The sequence below is a fragment of the Peromyscus californicus genome, unplaced genomic scaffold (assembly GCF_007827085.1).
Source record: "Peromyscus californicus insignis strain IS unplaced genomic scaffold, ASM782708v3 Scaffold_14__1_contigs__length_90479793_seg_2, whole genome shotgun sequence".
Classification (NCBI taxonomy): Eukaryota; Metazoa; Chordata; class Mammalia; order Rodentia; family Cricetidae; genus Peromyscus; species Peromyscus californicus.
This window is the reverse complement of record NW_026294436.1, coordinates 54888380-54908840: the sequence shown is the minus strand read 5'-3', so window position 1 is coordinate 54908840 and position 20461 is coordinate 54888380. Positions and strand designations below refer to the sequence as shown.

The 20461-nt window shown below is 43.2% G+C and overlaps 1 protein-coding gene and 1 long non-coding RNA gene across 3 annotated transcripts; one reads left to right on the top strand and one right to left on the bottom strand.

Annotated features, from left to right (window-relative positions):
- Nucleotides 1–2988: 2988 nt before the first annotated feature.
- Nucleotides 2989–9813, top strand: Rgs4 (regulator of G protein signaling 4). 2 transcript variants are annotated; one of them, XM_052737526.1, is made up of 5 exons: nucleotides 3043–3211; nucleotides 5694–5798; nucleotides 6309–6370; nucleotides 7003–7169; nucleotides 7611–9813. In XM_052737526.1, the coding sequence occupies exons 1-5, from the start codon at nucleotides 3168–3170 to the stop codon at nucleotides 7848–7850; spliced, it is 618 nt and encodes a 205-aa protein (XP_052593486.1). In that variant the 5' UTR covers nucleotides 3043–3167; the 3' UTR covers nucleotides 7851–9813. The 2 variants fall into 2 exon arrangements, with proteins under 2 accessions (XP_052593487.1, XP_052593486.1); XM_052737527.1 differs by lacking the exon at nucleotides 7003–7169 and having other exon boundaries at nucleotides 2989–3211; nucleotides 7611–7793.
- Nucleotides 9658–14571, bottom strand: LOC128109947 (uncharacterized). The gene is made up of 2 exons (XR_008217971.1): nucleotides 11005–14571; nucleotides 9658–10263 (listed from the first exon to the last, which is right to left on the bottom strand). It is a non-coding gene; the product is annotated as an uncharacterized LOC128109947 (long non-coding RNA).
- Between the last annotated feature and the right edge of the window lie 5890 nt (nucleotides 14572–20461).

The window sequence follows — 20461 nt, the reverse complement described above, 5'->3', positions numbered from 1 at the left end:
GATTAAGTCCAGCTTCCTGACCACAGCTCCCAAATCCTTGCAGCACCCAGCTTCCACCCTCACCTCAGCGCCCAGCCACTGCCTCCCTGTTCTCCACTCCCTAGGATCCTACCTCACCTCACTTCTGCTCTTCCTTATCTTAAGTAAGAAGTATTTTCACTTCTGGACTATTGTTTCCTAGGCTTTGCCAGTCATTTGGGGGCGGTGGCGGGGGTGGGCGGGGGGGCCTTTTGCCCTCCAGTTGCCCTCTGTCACATCCTCTGTTTATTTTCTTCCTGGTGTGGGTCAAACCCTTGAAATCACCTGCCTTTGGTGCTTTTCTGATTCTGTCCACTGAATTGAAAGCTCCACTAGGGCGGAGGCTGTGTTGTTTACTCACCATGTAAGAGGAGATGCTTGGGAGATGTGTGATCGCTGAATGCATACAAAATAGTTCTTTTGAGAGTAAAACCCATCCACACAAGAATCATGTGGGAATGACAAACCACTAAATTATAGGTTTTGATGCTTTGTACCTATCAGAGAGGGGAGGCAGGCCATCATCAGGGTATCATGATGTGCCAATCTTGCCTCCTCAACACAAGCAGCAAGTCCCATAGTAAAAGATGAGCTAACTAATTGGAAGCTTTGCAAATGCTCTATGAAAGTATTAAAACTATTAGGAAAGCAAGGGAGGGTCAAAAAAGTGAATGATATGCCTGGACAGAGTAAAGGGTTGAATAACTGAGTTTTCTCAGAGAGGAAAGTCAGGGAGTATGCTATAGTTCCTGCTTGTGTGGAATGAAAGGAATCCAGGCAGACAGACAGACAGACAGACAGACAGACACACACACACACACACACACACACACACACACACACACACGCACACACGCAGAGAGAGAGAGAGAGAATGAAATGTATAAAATTAATACTAAATCTTATTATCTGCTATGTATAATCTGACAATAAAAAATATTTGCCAAGCACTCTGCAGTTTAGAAATATCTCTGTGTACATAGTGTATCTCATTTGATAAGACCATTGAATGACAGGACAGCTCAGTGGACAGTCTACACAACCTAGTGTCAAGAAACCTGGGTCTGCATCCCATCCTGTCCTGCGAACAGCAAGCTATGACTTTCGGAGAGTTCCTTCGCTTCTCCGGAATTCTATTTACCTTTTGATCAAATGAGGGTATTGGGCGGCTGGTTCTTAAAGTCCGTTCAGTTCACCGATCACAGTGACTTCTGCTTAACTGACGCCACACTTCTTTCCCTCTAGATCCAGGATAAAACGCTCTCACTTTGGAACTTTTCCAAGCACCAATACATCTTTCTGACTCTTCCACTGATGCTCCCAAGTTAAATGGTCTGAGTGATCCCTCTCTTAGGTGCTCAGGTAAACAAAGGATGCTCTGGTTCACTGTGGAGCAACAGTCTCTCCCTTTTAATTGATCTCTTTAGATGCACATTCTGCTTGCGCCCCCTGGTCCGAGGTCTCTCTCACTTCATTTTACACTGTGATCGCTCCCACACCGCTGCCAAGGACAGCTAACAACCTTCCTATGTTTCATGTTAGAACTCAAGGAAAGGTTTCAGTGGCCAATTTAGTAAGTGTTTCTTCAGTCTGCATGGGAGAAGGCTGTGGACTTTCCCTGTATTGACATACCTAGTTCTCTGTTTTATATTGGTATAAATATGAAATCCTAGCCAAGAGAGATGTGCATGGGGGTGTCTGGATAAAAGGGATGGGATGTTTGGGGGAACAACCTTTCTGGTCCAGAGCACAGAAGAACATTACACGTTTCTATTTCCCCTTCTATATTCTTGGTACCTTTGTAAAAAACCCATCTATCGGTACCTTTCATTCTTTGCACAAATCATGTGATATCTTGTTTTTTACTTGATCTCAGCCAAAGATATTAAAAGGCAGTGGTGCCTCTGTGTGTAAATTCCAGGTCATTGGACTATGACCACACACCTGTGTGATTTTTAAGATGAAAGCTGTTATGATCAGACGTTGAAATGAATTTCTCCCTTCCAGTCACAGCTTTCCAATGTGAAAATGGTCCCTTTGTAGTGCAGATCTGGGTATTTCAATCATGATTACAAGATGTGAAATACTTTGATGAATCCGAAGAGTTGAATGTGAAAGATGATTGGAAGTTCAGAAGCATCAGCAGGGATGAATATTCTTCCACGGGTTTGACACTTTGTTAGTATTCGAGGCAAACTATGAATCTTTCTGCCTGCTGGATCTTCCCTCTCCTCTTTTCTTTTCTTTCTTTTTTGAATAATAAAGACTTAGAATTATGTAAGCTATAAGCCCACCTGCAATGAGAGTTGGTGTCTTATGGTTCATCTGCCCCCTGCTGTGGTTTTCAGCTGCTGTTTTAGGCTTTTGCAGGAGGCAAGCTCCTTCAGGGGAGAATGTCAAAGCTAGGCTGAATTTTGTTCTTAGTGACATATTTAGGAATGTCTCAAAGTCAAGTCGATTACAGACATGCTGGATTTATCCGCCTTTGGCTAGTTTTGCTATGCTGCCGGGCATATCATGGTGTGCCATCCACATTCCTCTATTCCTACCAGTCAGGCAGGCTACTTCCACAAATGGCCTAGAGACCATGATCTTACTACCCACTCCACTTTAGACTGCACAGAATGAATTTCTAATCCAAAGGAAAAAGTGTATTTAGAGTCAGCCGCAAGATAAGCTGAAGAATTCTAGCTGGTTCCTTTCTTTCTGGGAGGCAACGTCCTTAGGCATTGTTTTTACAAGCCCCATATTTTTCAGCACCATGGACTCTATATTCCCCTCCCTAGAAATCCAGAACTTCACACGTTAGCAGAGACGTTAAGCAAAACCTCATTTTCTATATGTCTTCTTTGCGACCGGCTTCTCTCTGCTCGGTCCCTTTGCATCCCTGATGCGTCAGTCCTTCTTCCTCACCCTTTCTAGGGGCTCAGGAGGCAGAGCGCCACAGAGGAGCTGAGCCTGCAGACCTGCCTTCTGATTGGCTGCCCGGCTCGGGGCCGGGCTATAAAAGAGACCCCTCCAGGCTCCGGAGCCAGAGGCTCAGAGGATTCTGACCGCATCTTTGCCGAACAGAAGCAACTGTGCTCAAAATAGAAACCAGATCTCCGACTCCCTTTCTCTCCTCGCTGCGAATCCCACAGCTAAACACGATGTGCAAAGGACTTGCAGGTCTGCCGGCTTCCTGCCTGAGGAGGTAAGACTAGTTTCTGTTACTGGCCAGACTAAAGTTTTGCATAGACTTTCTTCTCAGTGACTTGCATGCTTTGCTTACGAAGTTCTCTGGGATTAGAGGCAAAAAGCAGTGGGTAGCGTCTCTAGGACTAGCCAGAGGCTTTAATTTAGGGAGCAGACTCCTCAAATGTTGCTTCCTGTGTGTCTTATTTCACATAACTTTAGTTTGGGGAATGCTTCTGACTTTTAAGCTTGGTCACTTCGTCAAGATGTGTTTTGGTTACACCGTGATAGGCTGTTTGGGACGCATCTGTATTCTTTTGGGTGATTATTGTCTCTGTTGAGCATTGCTGAGCACCCAGAATCCCGCCTCTCTGATAACACACTAGTTCTTGTGTCCGGGAAGAAGCCCCAGAAGGAAGTTTGGAAACACTGTCAGAAATGCTTTCTGTGGTGTTCTGCAGTTCCTCCGCTCTATTTCCATACAAACAAATGTGAGAGGAAGAGATGCTTTTCCGAACCAGATCTCTCTATCTTTCTACCTCACCTCCAGTTGCTGACAAGAGACATGGTTGAGACATAAGTACTGATAGTAACATATCAGCTTAAAGTTTTAGAGGCACCCGTGTGTCTTTTTTCTAAGGATATGAATAAATTATTTCATAGAGCACTTATATAGTAGATGGTTTAAAATAAAACTCAAGGTTAGTGTGTATTGTGAGTCTCTCTGTGGGTCTACCAACTCCCTCTATCCCTAAAAGCATTGCAGTTGTGTGCTACTGAGCCTGCCTTCCACACATTCTACCATTCAGGAGTATAAACACATTAATCATTTTTTAAAAAATGAAGCAGGGAGGTCTGGTGGGGAGCGAGGAGGCAGCAAATGCCTTCTCACCTTCATTCCTGAGTCCCGGAGTTAACTGAAGTGAGCGATTCCAAGCTCCTGTCAAATTATATAAAATCAACCATGAAGAACTTAGGAGTGTCGGGACTCAGATTTGCCCCCAGCAAATAGTTTTGGGGACAGATGAAAACATGTAAAGGGCTAAGCAGCTCTCATCTTCAGTGAAAGGGGTTCCAGAGGGTCTTATCTGCTCAAGGTCACATGATTGGTGGTGGTGGAGGAAAGTCCCCATCCAGGTTACCTGTCTCCAGTGGCTTCCGAAGTCACTTTGGTTTTTATTGTTATGCTTCTGTTGTGATACAAGCATACTTTTAGATCTTTGGAAATGCATTTGCTTTAGTGTTAGCATTAGCTGCTGGGGCTCAGGCAGGAGGCAGCACACAGAGATAAAGGTCATTTCTCTTAGGGCCGGATTATAATGCATCCATAGTATCACTTTAGAACTGTCTCAGCTCTAGTGATTTTATCTTGCTGTCACTGGGGAAGACTTTGTCACCAGTCAGCAGCTGGGGAAAAAGAGAAAGGAAGACAGTTTTTGAAGGGATGGAAAAATACTACTGAAAGGGCAGCCCAAGAACAGTGCCAAAATTTGGACATTCTGAGAAAATCCACTGATAAGCTACCAGTGAGTGTCTCAGGATCTATCCTAAAACACCACTGTGCACCACCCATCTCTTTTAACCCTTCCAGGCCAGAACATCTCATTCTTTGTTGTTTTGGAAACAGCATCTCTCTTAAACTAGTTTTCTTTTGGCTTTTATAATAAAAGAGTAATTTTAATAATAATATAATAATAAAAGTAATTTTAAAAAAAATATTAAGAATGACGGTGTTGAGCTGGAAGTTCAAGTAGTCAGAAACTCTGCTATACCCTGGTTGCCTGTTAAGTGGGGGCAGTGAACTGGAAAGTGCTCTGATCAAATAATTACTCACCTCAGCAATGACTGTCTTGCTTCTCCTATCCCAAAGTCTCATCCACCCTCCCTAGTGTGCATATCCCTGTAATGAGGGTTTTTTATTTTATTTTATTTTCGCTCATGCTGGAGATTGCCTAGAAACAAACCTGGTGGGGCTCAGCTTTCATCCTGCCTGAGCATTCAGGTCATTTCTGCTCCTCTTTGCAGGGCTACACACACAAGCTTACGCTCTGTATACACAGACACACACACACAGACACACAGACACACAGACACACACACACACACACACACACACACACACACACACACACACACACCCTTAGGAACTGCTTGGCTACCACATTTAGTGCTGACTGAATTCACTTCTAGTTTATTGAAGTGCTTCTGTAGCTTGATCTAGGAAATAGCACCCACCCTCAAGGAGGTGTGACCAGAAGGAGAAGGTGTCATGTTTTGCAGTTACTGCACGCATTTCAAAAGGGCAGTCACTTATTAGCATGATTTCACCCAAGATATCAAAGGTCATGGGCAGAAACAAAGGAATCTGTTCCTGGGATTTTATGCTACTGCAACTCCTCCAAGGAAGGTGCTTTGGACCCACACAGCAATCAGGGACTCTTAAGTCAAGTCTCTCTTTTAAAGAAACCTGTTTTTCATATTAATTCTTTTCTTCCTTGCAGCGCAAAGGATATGAAACATCGGCTGGGCTTCCTGCTGCAGAAGTCTGACTCCTGTGAGCACAGCTCTTCACACAGCAAGAAGGACAAAGTAGTCACTTGCCAGAGGTGAGAGAAATGGCCTTGGTGAGGAGCTATTGGGTATTAACTTTCTGATGGTTGAGATGTTGTATGAGAAGACTGGGTGGGAAGGCAGGCCCTTAGTTGAGCCAGATTTGGGTCAAGATGGCTTCCATTTTCAAGGTGAGGGTACACAATTGTAATCTCAGCACTTGGATTGCTAGGAGGGTCATGAGTTCAAGACCAACCTGAGTCTTATAACAAGATCTCATACACACACATACACACACACACACATACACACACACACACACACACACACACACACACACACACACACACACACATACACACACGAGAGAAAGAGAGAGAGAGAGAGAGAGAGAGAGAGAGAGAGACTCCATTTTCATGGCAATCATAATTAGATTTTAAATCTCTATGTATTTTATGAAAAAAGTATACTAATAAACAATAGATCACATCTCATCTTAGACTTTTTTCACTTCAGTTCTATGCTATGTATTTAAATCATTCTTTTTTTTTCCATAATATCTCCAGGGTGAGCCAAGAAGAAGTCAAGAGATGGGCTGAATCACTGGAAAACCTGATTAACCATGAATGTAAGTAACCATACCTCTGTCTTTCTCTCATCACAAAACAAGCACACACACACACACACACACATACACGAGAGAGGGGGGAGGATGAGGATAGGGTACTCCATATTAGAGAAGTCGTCTCCTACTATGTCAGTTTAGTGGGAACTGCAAAGAAGACCTAGATTGCCTCTGACCTCCAGAGTCAGGTACAAGAATTTTATAGCCAATATGTTTCAGAACTTTGTCAAATTCAATGGAAGGTTTATTTAGGAACCATCTGGAACATCAGCAAGAAAACCATCCCTCTCATGGCATGGACAAAAGGGCAAAAAGAAAGAGTCACATAATGAGGTCTTCTAGCACAGTGAGCTACAGCTCTCATTGGAAACCCACCTTGGCAGTTGATAGCCACACAGGTGCTTCAGAATTACAGTTCCTTGAAAGATGATTCGATCTTGAGTAGAAATGGCTAGATAAAACTGGGGTCTTCGAGATACCAAACATACATTTGGGCTAGCTGACCCCCAGAGAGGGAAGGAAGCGGGAACCTCTTCAGCTCACACCAGGCTTCCTAAGTACCTGGGCTTTACTGAAGTGTTCTATCTAGTAGGTTGGCCACTGTGGTGACTGTGGCTCTTTGTCGTCTGTCACAGGTGGGCTGGCAGCTTTCAAAGCATTCCTGAAGTCAGAATACAGTGAGGAGAATATTGACTTCTGGATCAGCTGTGAGGAGTACAAGAAAATCAAGTCACCTTCTAAGCTAAGCCCCAAGGCCAAGAAGATCTACAATGAGTTCATCTCAGTACAAGCAACAAAAGAGGTAAGTTTCCATGGCAGAGGACTTTCTAGATCTTAGTGAAGACTCCTAGGAGTGGTATTCAGGGTCGGAGATCTTTGGGTCTACCAGTTAAAAGAAAGGATGGGGAAGCTTTTATAATCTGATCAACCTTTTAAGTAAATCTATTAGGAAAAAAGTTAATTTTGTCCATGTGATTTCAATGACTCTCCTCAATAAATACAATCATAAAATCTCCTCAATGTGAAAGAGAATAAAGGAAAATCAAGTGCTCTTCCCACTTAGGAGCAGAATGAACATTTTATACTCTCAAATATGCCAGGGCACACCCAAATGTCCTGGTCTTCATTTCTGGAAGAAATGTAAAGGAAGGGTCCCGGCTATTTCTTGTTGAGTATAAGCCTGCAGCCTCTTCTCTTCAACGGGGGTACTAGATCTAATACAACCTTGGTCTTTGCCTTTCAGGTGAACCTGGATTCTTGCACCAGGGAGGAGACGAGCCGGAACATGTTAGAGCCCACGATAACCTGTTTTGACGAAGCCCAGAAGAAGATATTCAACCTGATGGAAAAGGATTCATACCGCCGCTTCCTGAAGTCTCGATTCTATCTCGATTTGATCAGTCCTTCTAACTGCGGGGCAGAGAAGCAGAAAGCAGCCAAGAGTTCAGCAGACTGTGCCTCCCTAGTCCCTCAGTGTGCCTAGTTCCTCACGCAGAGGCAGAGATCAGAAATGCCAAGACTCTATGCCCTGGGAAATCTGAGGCCAAATATTGATCTGTATTAAGCAATGCTTTACCCACCTTGTAGCTTAGTGTCCATGCCGCCTGCCATGTGCTAGTCACTTCCATGTAAAACTAGACTTAGTTGTGGTATTGGGGTTTTCCATTGGGGTATATGACCCAACTCATTGCAAATTTTCCCAAGTTTCCTTAAGGGTGTCATGTGAGCAAGTCTCCAAATAAGGGCCCTGTAGGTCTGGATGTTCCAAGGTTGCTGGCCGTCCTCCCCCTCCAGCAGTTTGACCTCAAGTTAGTTGGTTGGTCCTACTTCATGTGACGTCACGTGCACATGCAATGTCAGCCAGCAGCACTTCCTACAGACTCTGGAGCTTAGGTGAGACTGATGTGTATATGTGTATATTAAATATATATAATATATGCATATACATTTTGTATATATTGTATCTATTATTCAACTATGTGTGTGAATGTATGTATTTATATACATTTGCACGTGCACACACATTTCTACAAGAGTAGATGGGAAAGACCCTAGGTGCTCAAATTGGAGTATGTACACATGCTTACACGCATGTTCTGATCTCTGGTCCTTCATACTTTGTTTGAACAGGGCAAACTAAATTAACTGCCGTGCAGGCTAAGAGTGGGCCACTAACTTGTGGAAAACAAGTTCTGTAAAACCGTTGGGTCTTGATGGAGAACAATCAGGGGCTTCATGTTTAAGCACTGATGACAGCCTCCACATTGAGCACTAAGCTAAGGGGTGATGACTCCAAAAAATCCGCTGGCTGACACAGAACTGCCTTGCATCAGTGATCACTACTGGCACTTTTAAGTCCCTATGATGATGGCCTTCCCTCCTTTGCCTGGGTGCTGGGTTGGTCTGGAGTTGGGAGATGGGATATTAGAGCTGAATGGAGGAAAGTGGTCCAGACCTTGCCAACTAGCACTCTCATGGGCCACTGGCTATGTGAGGGCAGAGGACCTAGAGATGGTCTATTTCTTTCCTCTCTTGATAAGGTGCTCTTCTAGTCCCACCCCCTGAGAACTTCAGCTGCCAGATGAGCCTCCTTAGTTCACTGTGGTTGGTGGTTCACTTTCAGAACCACAGCTTGGCTCGAAGCTACATGCCCACATCTGTAAAGCTTCGTCACGGGAAAGGTTTTGTTTTATAAGGAGGAAGTAAGTTCTCCCAAACTGAAAAGCCCTCCTTGCTTTCCTGCTTTGAGTTAAGAGCTTGTCCATCCTATCCCAGGCTAGCAGAGACCGACAAAAGGAGAGAGGAGAGAAAAAGAAGGAGAAAAGAGAGAGGACAGGATATCAGTTGGTAGGACTACTGTTTGGAACTTTTCAAGGCACATGAAATACTTGAAAATTTCTCATTTGTGTTATTTATGATGTTGTTTTTACAATGTTTATATTATTGTATTGTTTTATAAACGGAGGTACAGGATGTTACCTGAATTACTAATGAATGCCTAGGAAGTAATTTTCTTCTCATTCTTCTAAAACTACTGCCTTTGAGAGCACACACATACTCATGCACACATTGCACCCACTGTTCCGGTCTACATTACATGCATGAGCACCACTGTGGCTAGTAAGCCAATGTACTGGGCTGCAAAATGAAGACACTGGAGCCGTGTGTATCCAAGTCTCATCGGACTGAAGAAATTGGTTTTCTAATTGTACCCTTCTTGTCTCTCTGACAGTCTTGCTTGTAATGTCCCCACAGCTCCCTAACAGTGTTCTCCACCCCATTTTTTGTTATACACAGTTCCAGATCTTGTTTGTACAACTCTTTGGTCTTGCCCTACCCTGATATTATCATAACTTTGAGATTGTACCTGTACTCACAGACTGCTGTCTCACAAATAGGTCTGGAAAGTCGTTCTGAATGAGAAGTAAATTATTTTATGTAATACATTTTGAGTGTGTTTTCAATTGTATTTCCATTGCTCTTTGATATGGTGAGCCTGCCTGCCGCTGGTCCATGCAGAGACTACTCCTTCCATATGCATGCCTAATTCTATCATGTGCTTTATAGGCCTCAAAGCTGATGCTTCCAATGAAACACACATATCTTAATGATAAGAGTAAATAAATGCTTCCTACAAAACAATCTGCTTGGAAACACATTAATGATCCAGAGAGGCATGTTGTGAGAGACAGAAGAGTATAGGATGCCTTTAGAAAATGACTCACACTGAGTCTTTTATCCCTTCCCTGCCAACTCCAGGAAGGAAAGCAGAACCTACCTTGTTTATGCTCTTGTCCCTTTCTCTGCTCTGCCTGCTTCTGCTCACAGACCCAGGGCTGCTATAGGTTTGGAGACTGTTGACAGATTCCGCGGTCTGTTTATAGGTCTTCAGTGGGCTTTAAAAACAAACAAACAAACAAACAAACAATAACAACAGAGTCTCACTCTGTAGTCTGGGCTGGCTTGAAACACAACTACGAAGCCTAGGTTGGACTCAAACTCACTGAGATCCTCCTGTCTTAACCTCCCGAGTGTTGGGATGACTGACACATGTTTTCTTGCCTGGACTCAGAGGGGTGGAGTTCATCTTCTGAGCAGCTGTCTGCTTTCATCAACTTGTCTGAGTGAGAGAAGGTGGGTCATAGGGAAACGGAGAAGGCCGAGGTGCCTAGAGGTGCCTGGGAGGCAGCTCTCAGCCACAGCTGCCCAATATTATCTTCAGCCTTGGCTACTATCTGAGGAAGAGGTCACAGAATGCTCACCTCTGAAATCAGTGCCTTATCATGTCATAAGACCCCCATTTCCTGGTTCTTCCATTTCCTACTGTAAGAGTTGTGCTCACAGGGCAGTAGGCATAGATGATTGTAGACATTTTTGAGTAATGATCCTTTTAAAGCTCTGGCAGGAACCCTGGATCCTATACTTAGAAAAGTACACAAAGGAACCCAAATTTCTCATAAATATTTATACAAAATGTTTGCAACCCACCCCTCCAGACACCGAATGAGATCTCGCTGTTCTCCTTCTCCTGCACACTTGCTTCTCCCAACGGCCCTGAGGTAGAGATGTCGATCATGAGGATTGACTCTGAAATCTTTCACAGATGAGGTAACCAACACAAAGAAAACGCAGCTTACCACCATGCAAGTGACAGAGCTGGGGTGTGCACGGAGGTATCATGGTCCACAAAGAACAGGCCAGAGACTCACAGCAGCCTCCAAACCGCCACACACAGATGGACTAAAAGCAGCCAACGGTGTCACTTGCAGTCATATCGATCAATAATGGAGCCCAAATCTATTCTCTGTTGCTCCCTTCTTTCTGGCAGTTTCCCAGGCTGTGTGTTCCAGAAGGTGTAGGCACCAGATGGGGGAGTGCTGATGCTTAGTGTGTGGATTCCTGGCTGTTCCAGCATCACATGCTACTCAGATCAATGCTGAGATCTGCCTCTTAAACACTGCACTATGCTGTTGCTATTCATCTGTGTGTGTGGTGGGGAGAAGTTCCAAACTGCAGATTAAGATGCCTCATTCATCTCTATAGCAGTCAAACACACACACACACACACACACACACACACACACACACACACACACACACACAAACTAGACTTTGCTGGGGGATTCTCCCCGCAGTGTGCCTTGCACTGTGTTCCAAAAACTCCTGCTGCCAGTTTTAGAAATCTCAATTTCTAAAAAGATGACAGAAAGATGGAAGAAGGGAAAGGGTGAAGAAGAAAGAAGAGACACAGAAAAACCAACAACTATGTTTCAGCCCAGGCTAAACACATGGGAAAAAAGGAGTCATTCTGGCAAAGGAAGTTCGAGTCAGGTCAACCAACTGACGTGACCAGGCAGCTGCAGAAGCTGGTGGTGTAGCCACTAAAGAGTCCTGCTCATCCCTTCAGAGGCTGAATTCAAACCAAGAATCTGCATAGGTCCTTAAGCACAAGATGATCAGTTACAAAAACAAAACAAAACAAAACAAAAACAATTGTTGTTTTAGTCGATATTGTTTTGCTTCTTTTATGCCTGCATGGAAAATGGAAATGACACGAGAAAAGAAAATACTGGGATTCTTCTTTTCTCTTAGGATATGAGAAAATTGAGTGAGATAGCTTAGTAATCATTTACCTTTAGAACCCAATTATTTTAGATTGTATATGTGAGGGGCTAAAGTAGCCAATACAAAAGACAGTTCTATGACTAATACTGATGAATAATGCTTGGAGAGAGAATAAGTTTTCCAAAGGAAGTCTATAAGTTAATGGTCACACCTTACATGCCTGCTGTGAGTTCTAAGGGCCAAGCAGGTGCTGAATGCATGACATTATCTTGCTTAACCTGGAGGTAGATGATTTCAGTGTCTTCCCATGGCCGATGGGAAAACTTGGACATAGGAAAGCGCTGAGACATGCCCAGTAGCACATACTCAGAAAAGTAGTAGAGATTGAGTGGAGCCCAGTATTCTGCATCCAGAGTTCACGTTTCATCACTCTAGTTGAGAAAGAAGAAAAGAAGAGGGGGAAAGGCAAAAAGAAGCCGTAGGAAGTACAGGAAAAGTCACAGGAAGAAATGGAAATGGAGAGAAGAGGTAGAAGAATAAGACAAATAGAGCAAAGAAGGAAAAGAAAGGGGCCAAGGAAAGGGAAGAAAAGGACAGGAAAAGGAAGAGAATCAAAGGTGTTTGCTGTGAAACAGGACAAATACTCACCACCCATCATCTCCACAGCATAGGCTCCCTGGAGCACTGAGCAGCCACTGGGCTTTGCTCATGTCTTGCCTGAGTTGGGGCAAGTGGGAATTCTCCCCAGATCTGGTCAAAAGTGCATTTTGGAAGCAAGCATTAGATACTAAGGAGAGCTCCAAGAGTCCATTTTCTGGTTCCCCTTTGTTCTTTAAACTTGCCCGATTCGGTACCATTCATAGAGCAGCAAATAGACACACACATAAAATAAAATTTATAAAGGACAAAAGGTACTCTAAGTTCTCAGACTCCCTGGTTTGAATTTACTGCTAGAGGGGTGGGGTGGGGGACATCACACAACAAAGCAAGGTCATTCAGTCAGTAGGAGTTACATGCAGCCAGGACCACAGCTGGAAACAGGCATGCACCCATGGTCCTCCTCACGTTCCTGCCTCCCCTCTGGGAGGAAGTCAGTAGGGTAAAGGGCCCTGTCCCCACCCCAGGAGTTCAGTTAAGGCAACAACATGTGCAAACCAGTAAGCTAGACCGTGGGAACCAGAGAGCAGCAGCCTCCCAAGATTCTGCAAGCCCGACTTTGGGGTCATTGCTGATGAAGTAAAGGAGGCTGTTTTCCCCCCTTCATGGGGGTATTTGTAAGATTCCCAGATTATCCACCAACCCATTTGGGGTTTCTGTAACTGTCTTCTCCCAGGACAGCATATCCCCAAAAGATCTCCTTGATGATAATGAACTGTGGGAAAAGAGCTAGAGTCCCATTGAAGACAAACCATGCATTTTGTCTCCCACCACCGTTTCTAACACTTGCTTTTATCCTCTTCTCCCTGCTAGAAGACTTGGTCTTTTTGATAATTTTGTCTGCTAACTGATATTTTCTTGCCTTGTTGGTGTTGAAGAAGAAAACTGTCAGGAATGTTGGGCAAATTCCAGTCCAAATGTTTCTCTCCCTCCTCTATGTCCTACCTTAGCAATAGCCCTGAGCTTACATGGAGTCACTCCATCTGGAAAGTCCACACACTCAACAGACATCTAACTGTGTAACATTTCTCTGGATGGAACTTCTCAAAGTTCTCTGCCTTCAGGGATGTCCCCTTATCCAGGGCCTTAGAGTGCGCGGCCTTGGTGGTTGACTTAACCTGTCTACTGGCTTTTCTACCTCCAACCCAGGAGCTTCCAGTTCATTTCAAGTAACTGTCATGGTGTTCATAGGTGTACATTTGGTCCACCTTTTCCTGAAAAATTATAGTGCTTCAAACTCTCCTGGCTGATGTTCCAAACTCTATGATACTGAAATCTGTCAAGCTTTCTGGTATTATCTTCTACAATTATCTCTTTGATCCTGCTGTGAAGATTGGCAATTTCTGAAGTGGTATATGACCATTTGCTACTGTTATTTTTCTGGTTAGTGCATCTTCTTCATTTAGCTAGCTCCTACATTCAGCTGAAGACCTGTCCCCAGTTGAGAAACTTCTCCCACTTTCTGGCATGACTTAAATCTCCCCTGGGGATTTCCTTTACTGCTCGGCACGCTTTTAGTCCCAGAACACTGCTCAGCAATCACTAATTTTTGTCTTCCAAATTAGACTGCCAAGTTCTCAAGGCCATGGACCGTGTTTCACTGATTTAATAAGGCCTGCACCAAGTCATGAGCCTTACACTGAGAGGATGACTGCTGGTCGAATGACTAACATCAGTTTACCTATTTCTGGATGCGAGCAGGAAGTGGTCCATCTGGCTCCTCCAACTGCCCTGAGTGCTTACTGGATCCTGAGTATGGTTGTGATGTAATCTTCTCAAAGTCTACTATGTTCCTGTCATTTCTTGTAAAAGACAAGGATGTTTTTCCCAGGCTTGTGATGGGGGAGTGGGAATGAAATAGAGTAGAAAAGATATTGTTGGAGCCACTTACAGAGAAAAGATTTTGCAGAAAGTCACAAGTGTGCTCACAGTATGTTCATGTATCTATTTTACATATGTAATTAAAGTTAGTTCTATTTCATAGACAGAATACATTCTGATTGTGTCCTGTGTGCGCTATCCCTTCAGTACATCTGCGGCGAATTCACTGACATTCATAGTTTATTTTGTATTAGTATCACTTTATCTGCTCTCTTTTAATACATAACACCACCATGATAAAGAGACTGTAAAAACCCATTGCCTTCTTTTCATAGGTGAGAAACAGATGCACAGATAAGCAAATACTTGCTCAGGACTACATATCTCATGAGCAAAAATATCAAGGTTTGACCCCAAGACAGTATGGTCCCACAGCCCAAGTCTATCTCATAAAAGCATGAAGTTCTGTGATTGCTAAATATATATATGCATATATACACACATGTATCACATAACTATATAAATATTTATATATAAACATTTTTTTTAGTTATCTACTCTTCTCTCAATTTTTTTTCCTCTGTAAATTTCTTTTGCTCTCTTGTATTATATTTACACACCCACTTTGGTGCATCTCTTTTGTTTCTGATAGATTTCTGAACTTCCTACCCTGGACTATCTCTTCTAACATCCCATGTTTCCTTCACATCTCCCTTCTTAGTCTATGTAAGAAATTCATGCATTTCCAATGACATTTAAAACTTTTAAAGCTGAACTAAATCCAGATCACAGCTGTACAGGCATTTTCCTAATAGCCAGCTACTTAGCTGTGTCTGTAATTCCTATCATCCCATTAGCATTTGGACACAGTCCACGGAATAATTACCAATGGCAGGTGGGACCGTCCTCACACCTGTCTCCAATTCTGTTGCCTGATTTATGGGTCTTTAGCTCACTGATAATTGAGAAAATAACATGGATACTCAGTGATTGCAGCAGTAAAATGAGTGCTGAAAATAGGTTCGAATGCTTTTTATTTTTGAGAATAAAATAGCACAAGAAATTTGAAGCACACAAGCAATTTCAAGTATAAATAGAAAGGTCCATGTAAAATAAAGGGAAATGAAGGAATTATTGAAAAGAAATCTTCATCTACATGTCTTAGGAATTAATAATAGTTTCCATTTGCTGGGGTTGCCCTGAAGCCTGATATTGGAATTGTACTCTATATATGTTAATTCATCCAATTCTTCCAATATTTCCACTTCATGAATCTATCCAGACTTGAGTGAGGTTGAGTTCTTTGCTCAAAATCTCACAAGCAGTGATGATCAGACTCGGGATTAAAATGAGTTCAGTTTGAGACCCTAGCTCTTTGGTTCATAGACACTCTAATTGTCCCTTCCCTTGAATTACGACACCTCAAATTGCTCCTTCACTAAGGGTGTAACAACACTTGAGGCAATTTCATGTGATGTTAAACTTATCTAGCCTTAGATCAAAACTGATTAGGGGCAAGAGAAAATGCTCACCTAAAGCAACACTTGGGGAAGTCTAATGAAAACAACAGATTCAGAGGCTCCCAACCCCAGAGATTTGGTGTTTTAGGGATTGTCTTACTTGCTCTCTTTCACTGGGATAAAGACCATGACCAAAAGCAACTTGGGGAAAAAGGGTTTCTTTCATCTTGCAGTGTATAGTCAGTCCATCATAGTAGGAAGTCAGGGCAGGAACTCAAGGAAGGAACCTTGGGGCAGGAACTGAAGCAGAGACCATGGAGGAATGCTGTGTACTGCTCGTTCCTCCTGGCTTGCCCACTTTACTTTCTTATATACCCCAGGACCACCTGCCCAGGAATGTTACCACCCACAGTGGTCTGAGCCTTCCTACATCAACCATCAGTCAAGAAAATGCCCAATAGGCTTGCCTACAGGTCAACTTGATGGAGTCATTTTCTCAATGGAAGTTTCATCTTCCCTGATGACCCCGGCTTGTGCCAAATTGACAAAAACAACTAACCAACACCAGAAGTAATTATTTTTTTTTTAAAAAAGGAGGGATACGGTAGGTAGGGAGGGAGAGAGGAAGGGAGGGAGGGAGAAAACAGATTTATGTCAACAGTAAGTTAACAAGGTATCAATTTCAGCTAGGAAGCATTGAGCTAGAGAAGCCAGCTTTGATGCAGGGAGCTGAGCCCATGCAACCACTCGTATAGGTAAGTTGTCATCGCTCTGTATCCTCACTGTTGTCGAAATGAACGTAGGAACAACCCCATCTGGGAGCCGGCTCCAGGAGCTCTGCAGGGAAGACAGTCTGCATGTAAGGGGCTTGAAGGCTGATGGGAAAGGGCCCTTGGCCCACTAACTTACCCTCATAGAGACCAGGAAGCATAACATTTCGGAAATCACCAGGCACATTGCCTGAGTCTGTACTCACAAGAGCCTGTGAAGTGGGTGTTATTGTTCTGGTCTCCATTTAACAAGTGAGAAGAGGAAAATTCACATAGCTAATAAGTGGCAGAGTGTTCAGCCATTTAATTCTATGTTCTTCCCATAACACCATAAAGCTTTCTGAATTATAATGATCATTTCCTGAGTACAAACAGCAAGATAAAGGACATTTGAAAGGGACACTATGTGGCAGTGGATTGAGAGGCTATGGTTGTTGAGGGAGCTCATGTGTCTTTAGGAACCATAGGTCCAAAATTTGGGGCTTAACCTCAGGCATCTTTGAGAGATGTGTTTGAAAATAATGAATGTAGAGTGGAGACAAGCTACTCTCGATATCAACTCTTTCTCAGAAAGACGTTCTGGAATCTCTGAGGATGATGCTAAAGTCTCACGCTGAATATTGAACTGGATTGGGAGGAAGTTAGCTGTCCATATTGCCTTCAGTTAGACTAGTTGTTTTTCATAGAAGAATGTACCCGCTACATTCAATGATGTAAGCCAATGGTATTTCATGTATAGTGTTTGTGTACTAAGTGTTCTACTGATATGGGAATGGTAGGGTGCATCTTTGAGAACCATTGGGCCTTTCTGGGGTCCTGGAAACTCAAAGGCCACCAAAGCAGAGCAAGTGGTTTGGGGTTCTTGTCTCAAGAAACTTGAACAATGAAATCCATGGTCCAGAGAGGGCAAGTTTTATAGTGAAGTTTATTATAGATTCATAGGTTGAAGCCTAAGAGGGAGGAGGAAGGTGATGAGGAGAGAGGGAGAGAAAAAGAAAGAGAGAGAGAGAGAGAGCCGGGCAGTGGTGGTGCACGCCTTTAATCCCAGCACTTGGGAGGCAGAGCCAGGCGGATCTCTGTGAGTTCGAGGCCAGCCTGGTCTACAGAGTGAGTTCCAGGACAGGTACCAAAATTATACAGAGAAACCCTGTCTTTAAAAACCAAAAAAAAAAAAGAAAGAAAGAAAGAAAGAGAGAGAGAGCACACAGTGCATCCATATAGCAAGAAGGGTGCCAGTAAATGGGGTATCATTAAGCTGCAAATGTGGGTCTTTTTTAAAGGGACTCATGGCAGAAACACGCATGTGCCATGGTACACATGTGGAGGTCAAAGTGCAGCTTGCAGGATTCAGTTCTTTCCTTCCACCACACAGTTCCCATGGATTAAACTCAGGTCTAAAGTTTTGGCAACAAGTACCTTTGCCTGCTGAGACCTTTACAGGCCCTTTCTATTAACATTTAATCTAGCACTTGCTACTGTTTCTTTGAAAGATTTGTTCAGGGTATTTGAGCCAACATAGGAGATACTGTATGGTAGACATCAGGTTACACATCACTTTAAGATAATTCATTCTATATAAAACGGTGGATTTTCAGATTGTGTCTTGTACTGGGAGACTCCATTTTGCAAGCAGTGTTTGTCTCTGTTTGAGCGAGAAGGAAGTCTGCAGCCCTTGAGTGGACACAGAAACTGCAGCATCTCTCAGATCTCACCCACTCACTCAGCATGAACTGATCCATGACTTATTTCTGGGAGTAAAAGCTGAGCCACCCTATACGTTTACTGGAGAGAATTGAAACAGTGAGGGCACAAGAGAGATTAAAATCCTATCAGGGAAAGCAGGTCCCAAAACTTACTGGACATGCTCATCTGGATCTCATAAAGTGATGGACACTAACATGATGATGTGATAGCCCCATACCAATCAACAAGCAAAGGACTCCAAGATTATCCCTGGACCATTGGCTTGTCCTGGTTCCCCGTTGTCATTGTAGCCTAATCACCTGCCTACCCTTTCATCTGGTCATCTGTCCGGGCCTGACCTGCTGCTTCTTGCTCCTGACTAGTTGCCTGCTCTAGGCCCAAGCCTTCTACCTTGCAGGTAATCTCTGCTGCTTCACTCTCACACCCCAACTCCAGCAGCAGCTCCCTACCCACACTGGTCTGGCTCATTATCCAGTCAATGCAGACTCTTCCTAAGACCACTTCTGAAACCTCTTGAACACTGCTGTCGCCTCTTTAACTTGTGTATGTGTGTCGTGCAACATGAGAGTTTGTATTAGCAGTTAGGATTGCAGTAAAAGGACATGCATGTGCCTTGGTCAGGTTATTGTGGTGGGCAGGGTTATATGACAAATTGCTGCCACTGAAAGAAACCACTAAATCTTGTGAATTTAATATCATTCAACAAAGTATGCTATTGTGGAAAGGTACAGATGTGTTCATGTACATGTTAGCATAAAGTGTTCATGACAAGGGATATGGATGTAGAAAGTTAAATGAATACAAAGTGAAATGGGGAGATAGGGTCAGACATGTGTGATTATGTCAAAGCTTACCTCTGGGACCTTACAACCAAGAATAACCATCCTTCAAACTGCCCTGGACCACACTTAAAGTTGAACAAACCTCCAACTAATAAAATCAATCACCTACAACAGACAAAGGAAGATAAACCCTTTCAGAGAATTCTTCTCTTGTAATAAAAAGTTGCTGGGCTCCCAAAACAGAGCTCTTGAGCCCTGTGCTCGCTTAAGCCCACTGCCACTGTGTGGAATGCATTCAATACTTTTCTTTTTACTTAAAAAAAAACTATGTATGCATTACTACTACTCTCACTGATTCCTTGTTCAATACCCAATAACCTAGAGGTTGAATCATGGAACACTCCCGAGACACTCTCCAGGAACACAAGCAGCCAGTGTGCTTGCAGCCAGAGGCACTAGCACAGTGAAGAGTTAGGCAGAGCTTTGCCTTCACTAACCAACACTGTGATTTGTCTGTTGGGGCATAGGTCATGTTAGGATGGCTGAGCAACACCTGTCGAATATGTTTATTCGAATATGATAGATCAAAGAAGAGTCTACATCAAGGCCATACAAATGGGTCTCTGATATAAACAAAAATTAGTAAATGCTACCTATTATACAGTAAACAGAAGGTACTCTCTCTTTCTCTTAAAACAAAACAAAAACTCCAGAAAGACCCAGATGTAAGAAGAGAAAGAAAATTGAAGGTAAGCCCATTCTCTTCTTGTTGTCTTGGTAATTTGTCCCTCCTCCTGGCTGTAGCCTCTTTCATCTTCTCCTTTAAAACTCCCTATCCATATTTTGCAATCCTAGTGATGCATGACTCTTCTTGGAAAATAGTAATGAGCCCTACTGTTTCCAGCAACTCATTTCTGTGTGCTAACATAAACAGCTTCAGAAAAACTCAGCTCTATGCTGCCTTGTGTCATTTGTTGGTATCTTCCTAAATTCTTATTTTCTCTGAAAAGTAGCAAGGTTTTGAATGGCAGCCTTCATATGGAAGGTTTCTTCTGTATGCTCCGCAGGTAGTAGGCATGGACACTGGTGGTCAGCACATGCTCCTATAGTGGCATGGCCTTGCAAAGGTAATTTTATAATGCCATGTCGATTAGTGTTTCTGATGCAGGCACAGAATTCCTTACAAAGAGAGAACTTAGGCTCTTGGATCTGAGTCATAGTCTTTTCTGGAAAACCAACAGAACTAAAGTTGGTATTCGATAATGTCTATTTGATCCATGAAGGGAAGCTGAATGTGGAAAGTAATAATAAAAGAGACTGAGAAGAGGAAAGGCA

Coding starts and splice junctions, on each gene's coding strand:
- Rgs4 (XM_052737526.1), top strand. CDS start 3,168: ATGTGCAAAGGACTTGCAGGTCTGCCGGCTTCCTGCCTGAGGAG. Junction 3,212..5,693: donor CCGGCTTCCTGCCTGAGGAG/GTAAGACTAGTT, acceptor TCTTCCTTGCAG/CGCAAAGGATATGAAACATC. Junction 6,371..7,002: donor AAACCTGATTAACCATGAAT/GTAAGTAACCAT, acceptor CGTCTGTCACAG/GTGGGCTGGCAGCTTTCAAA.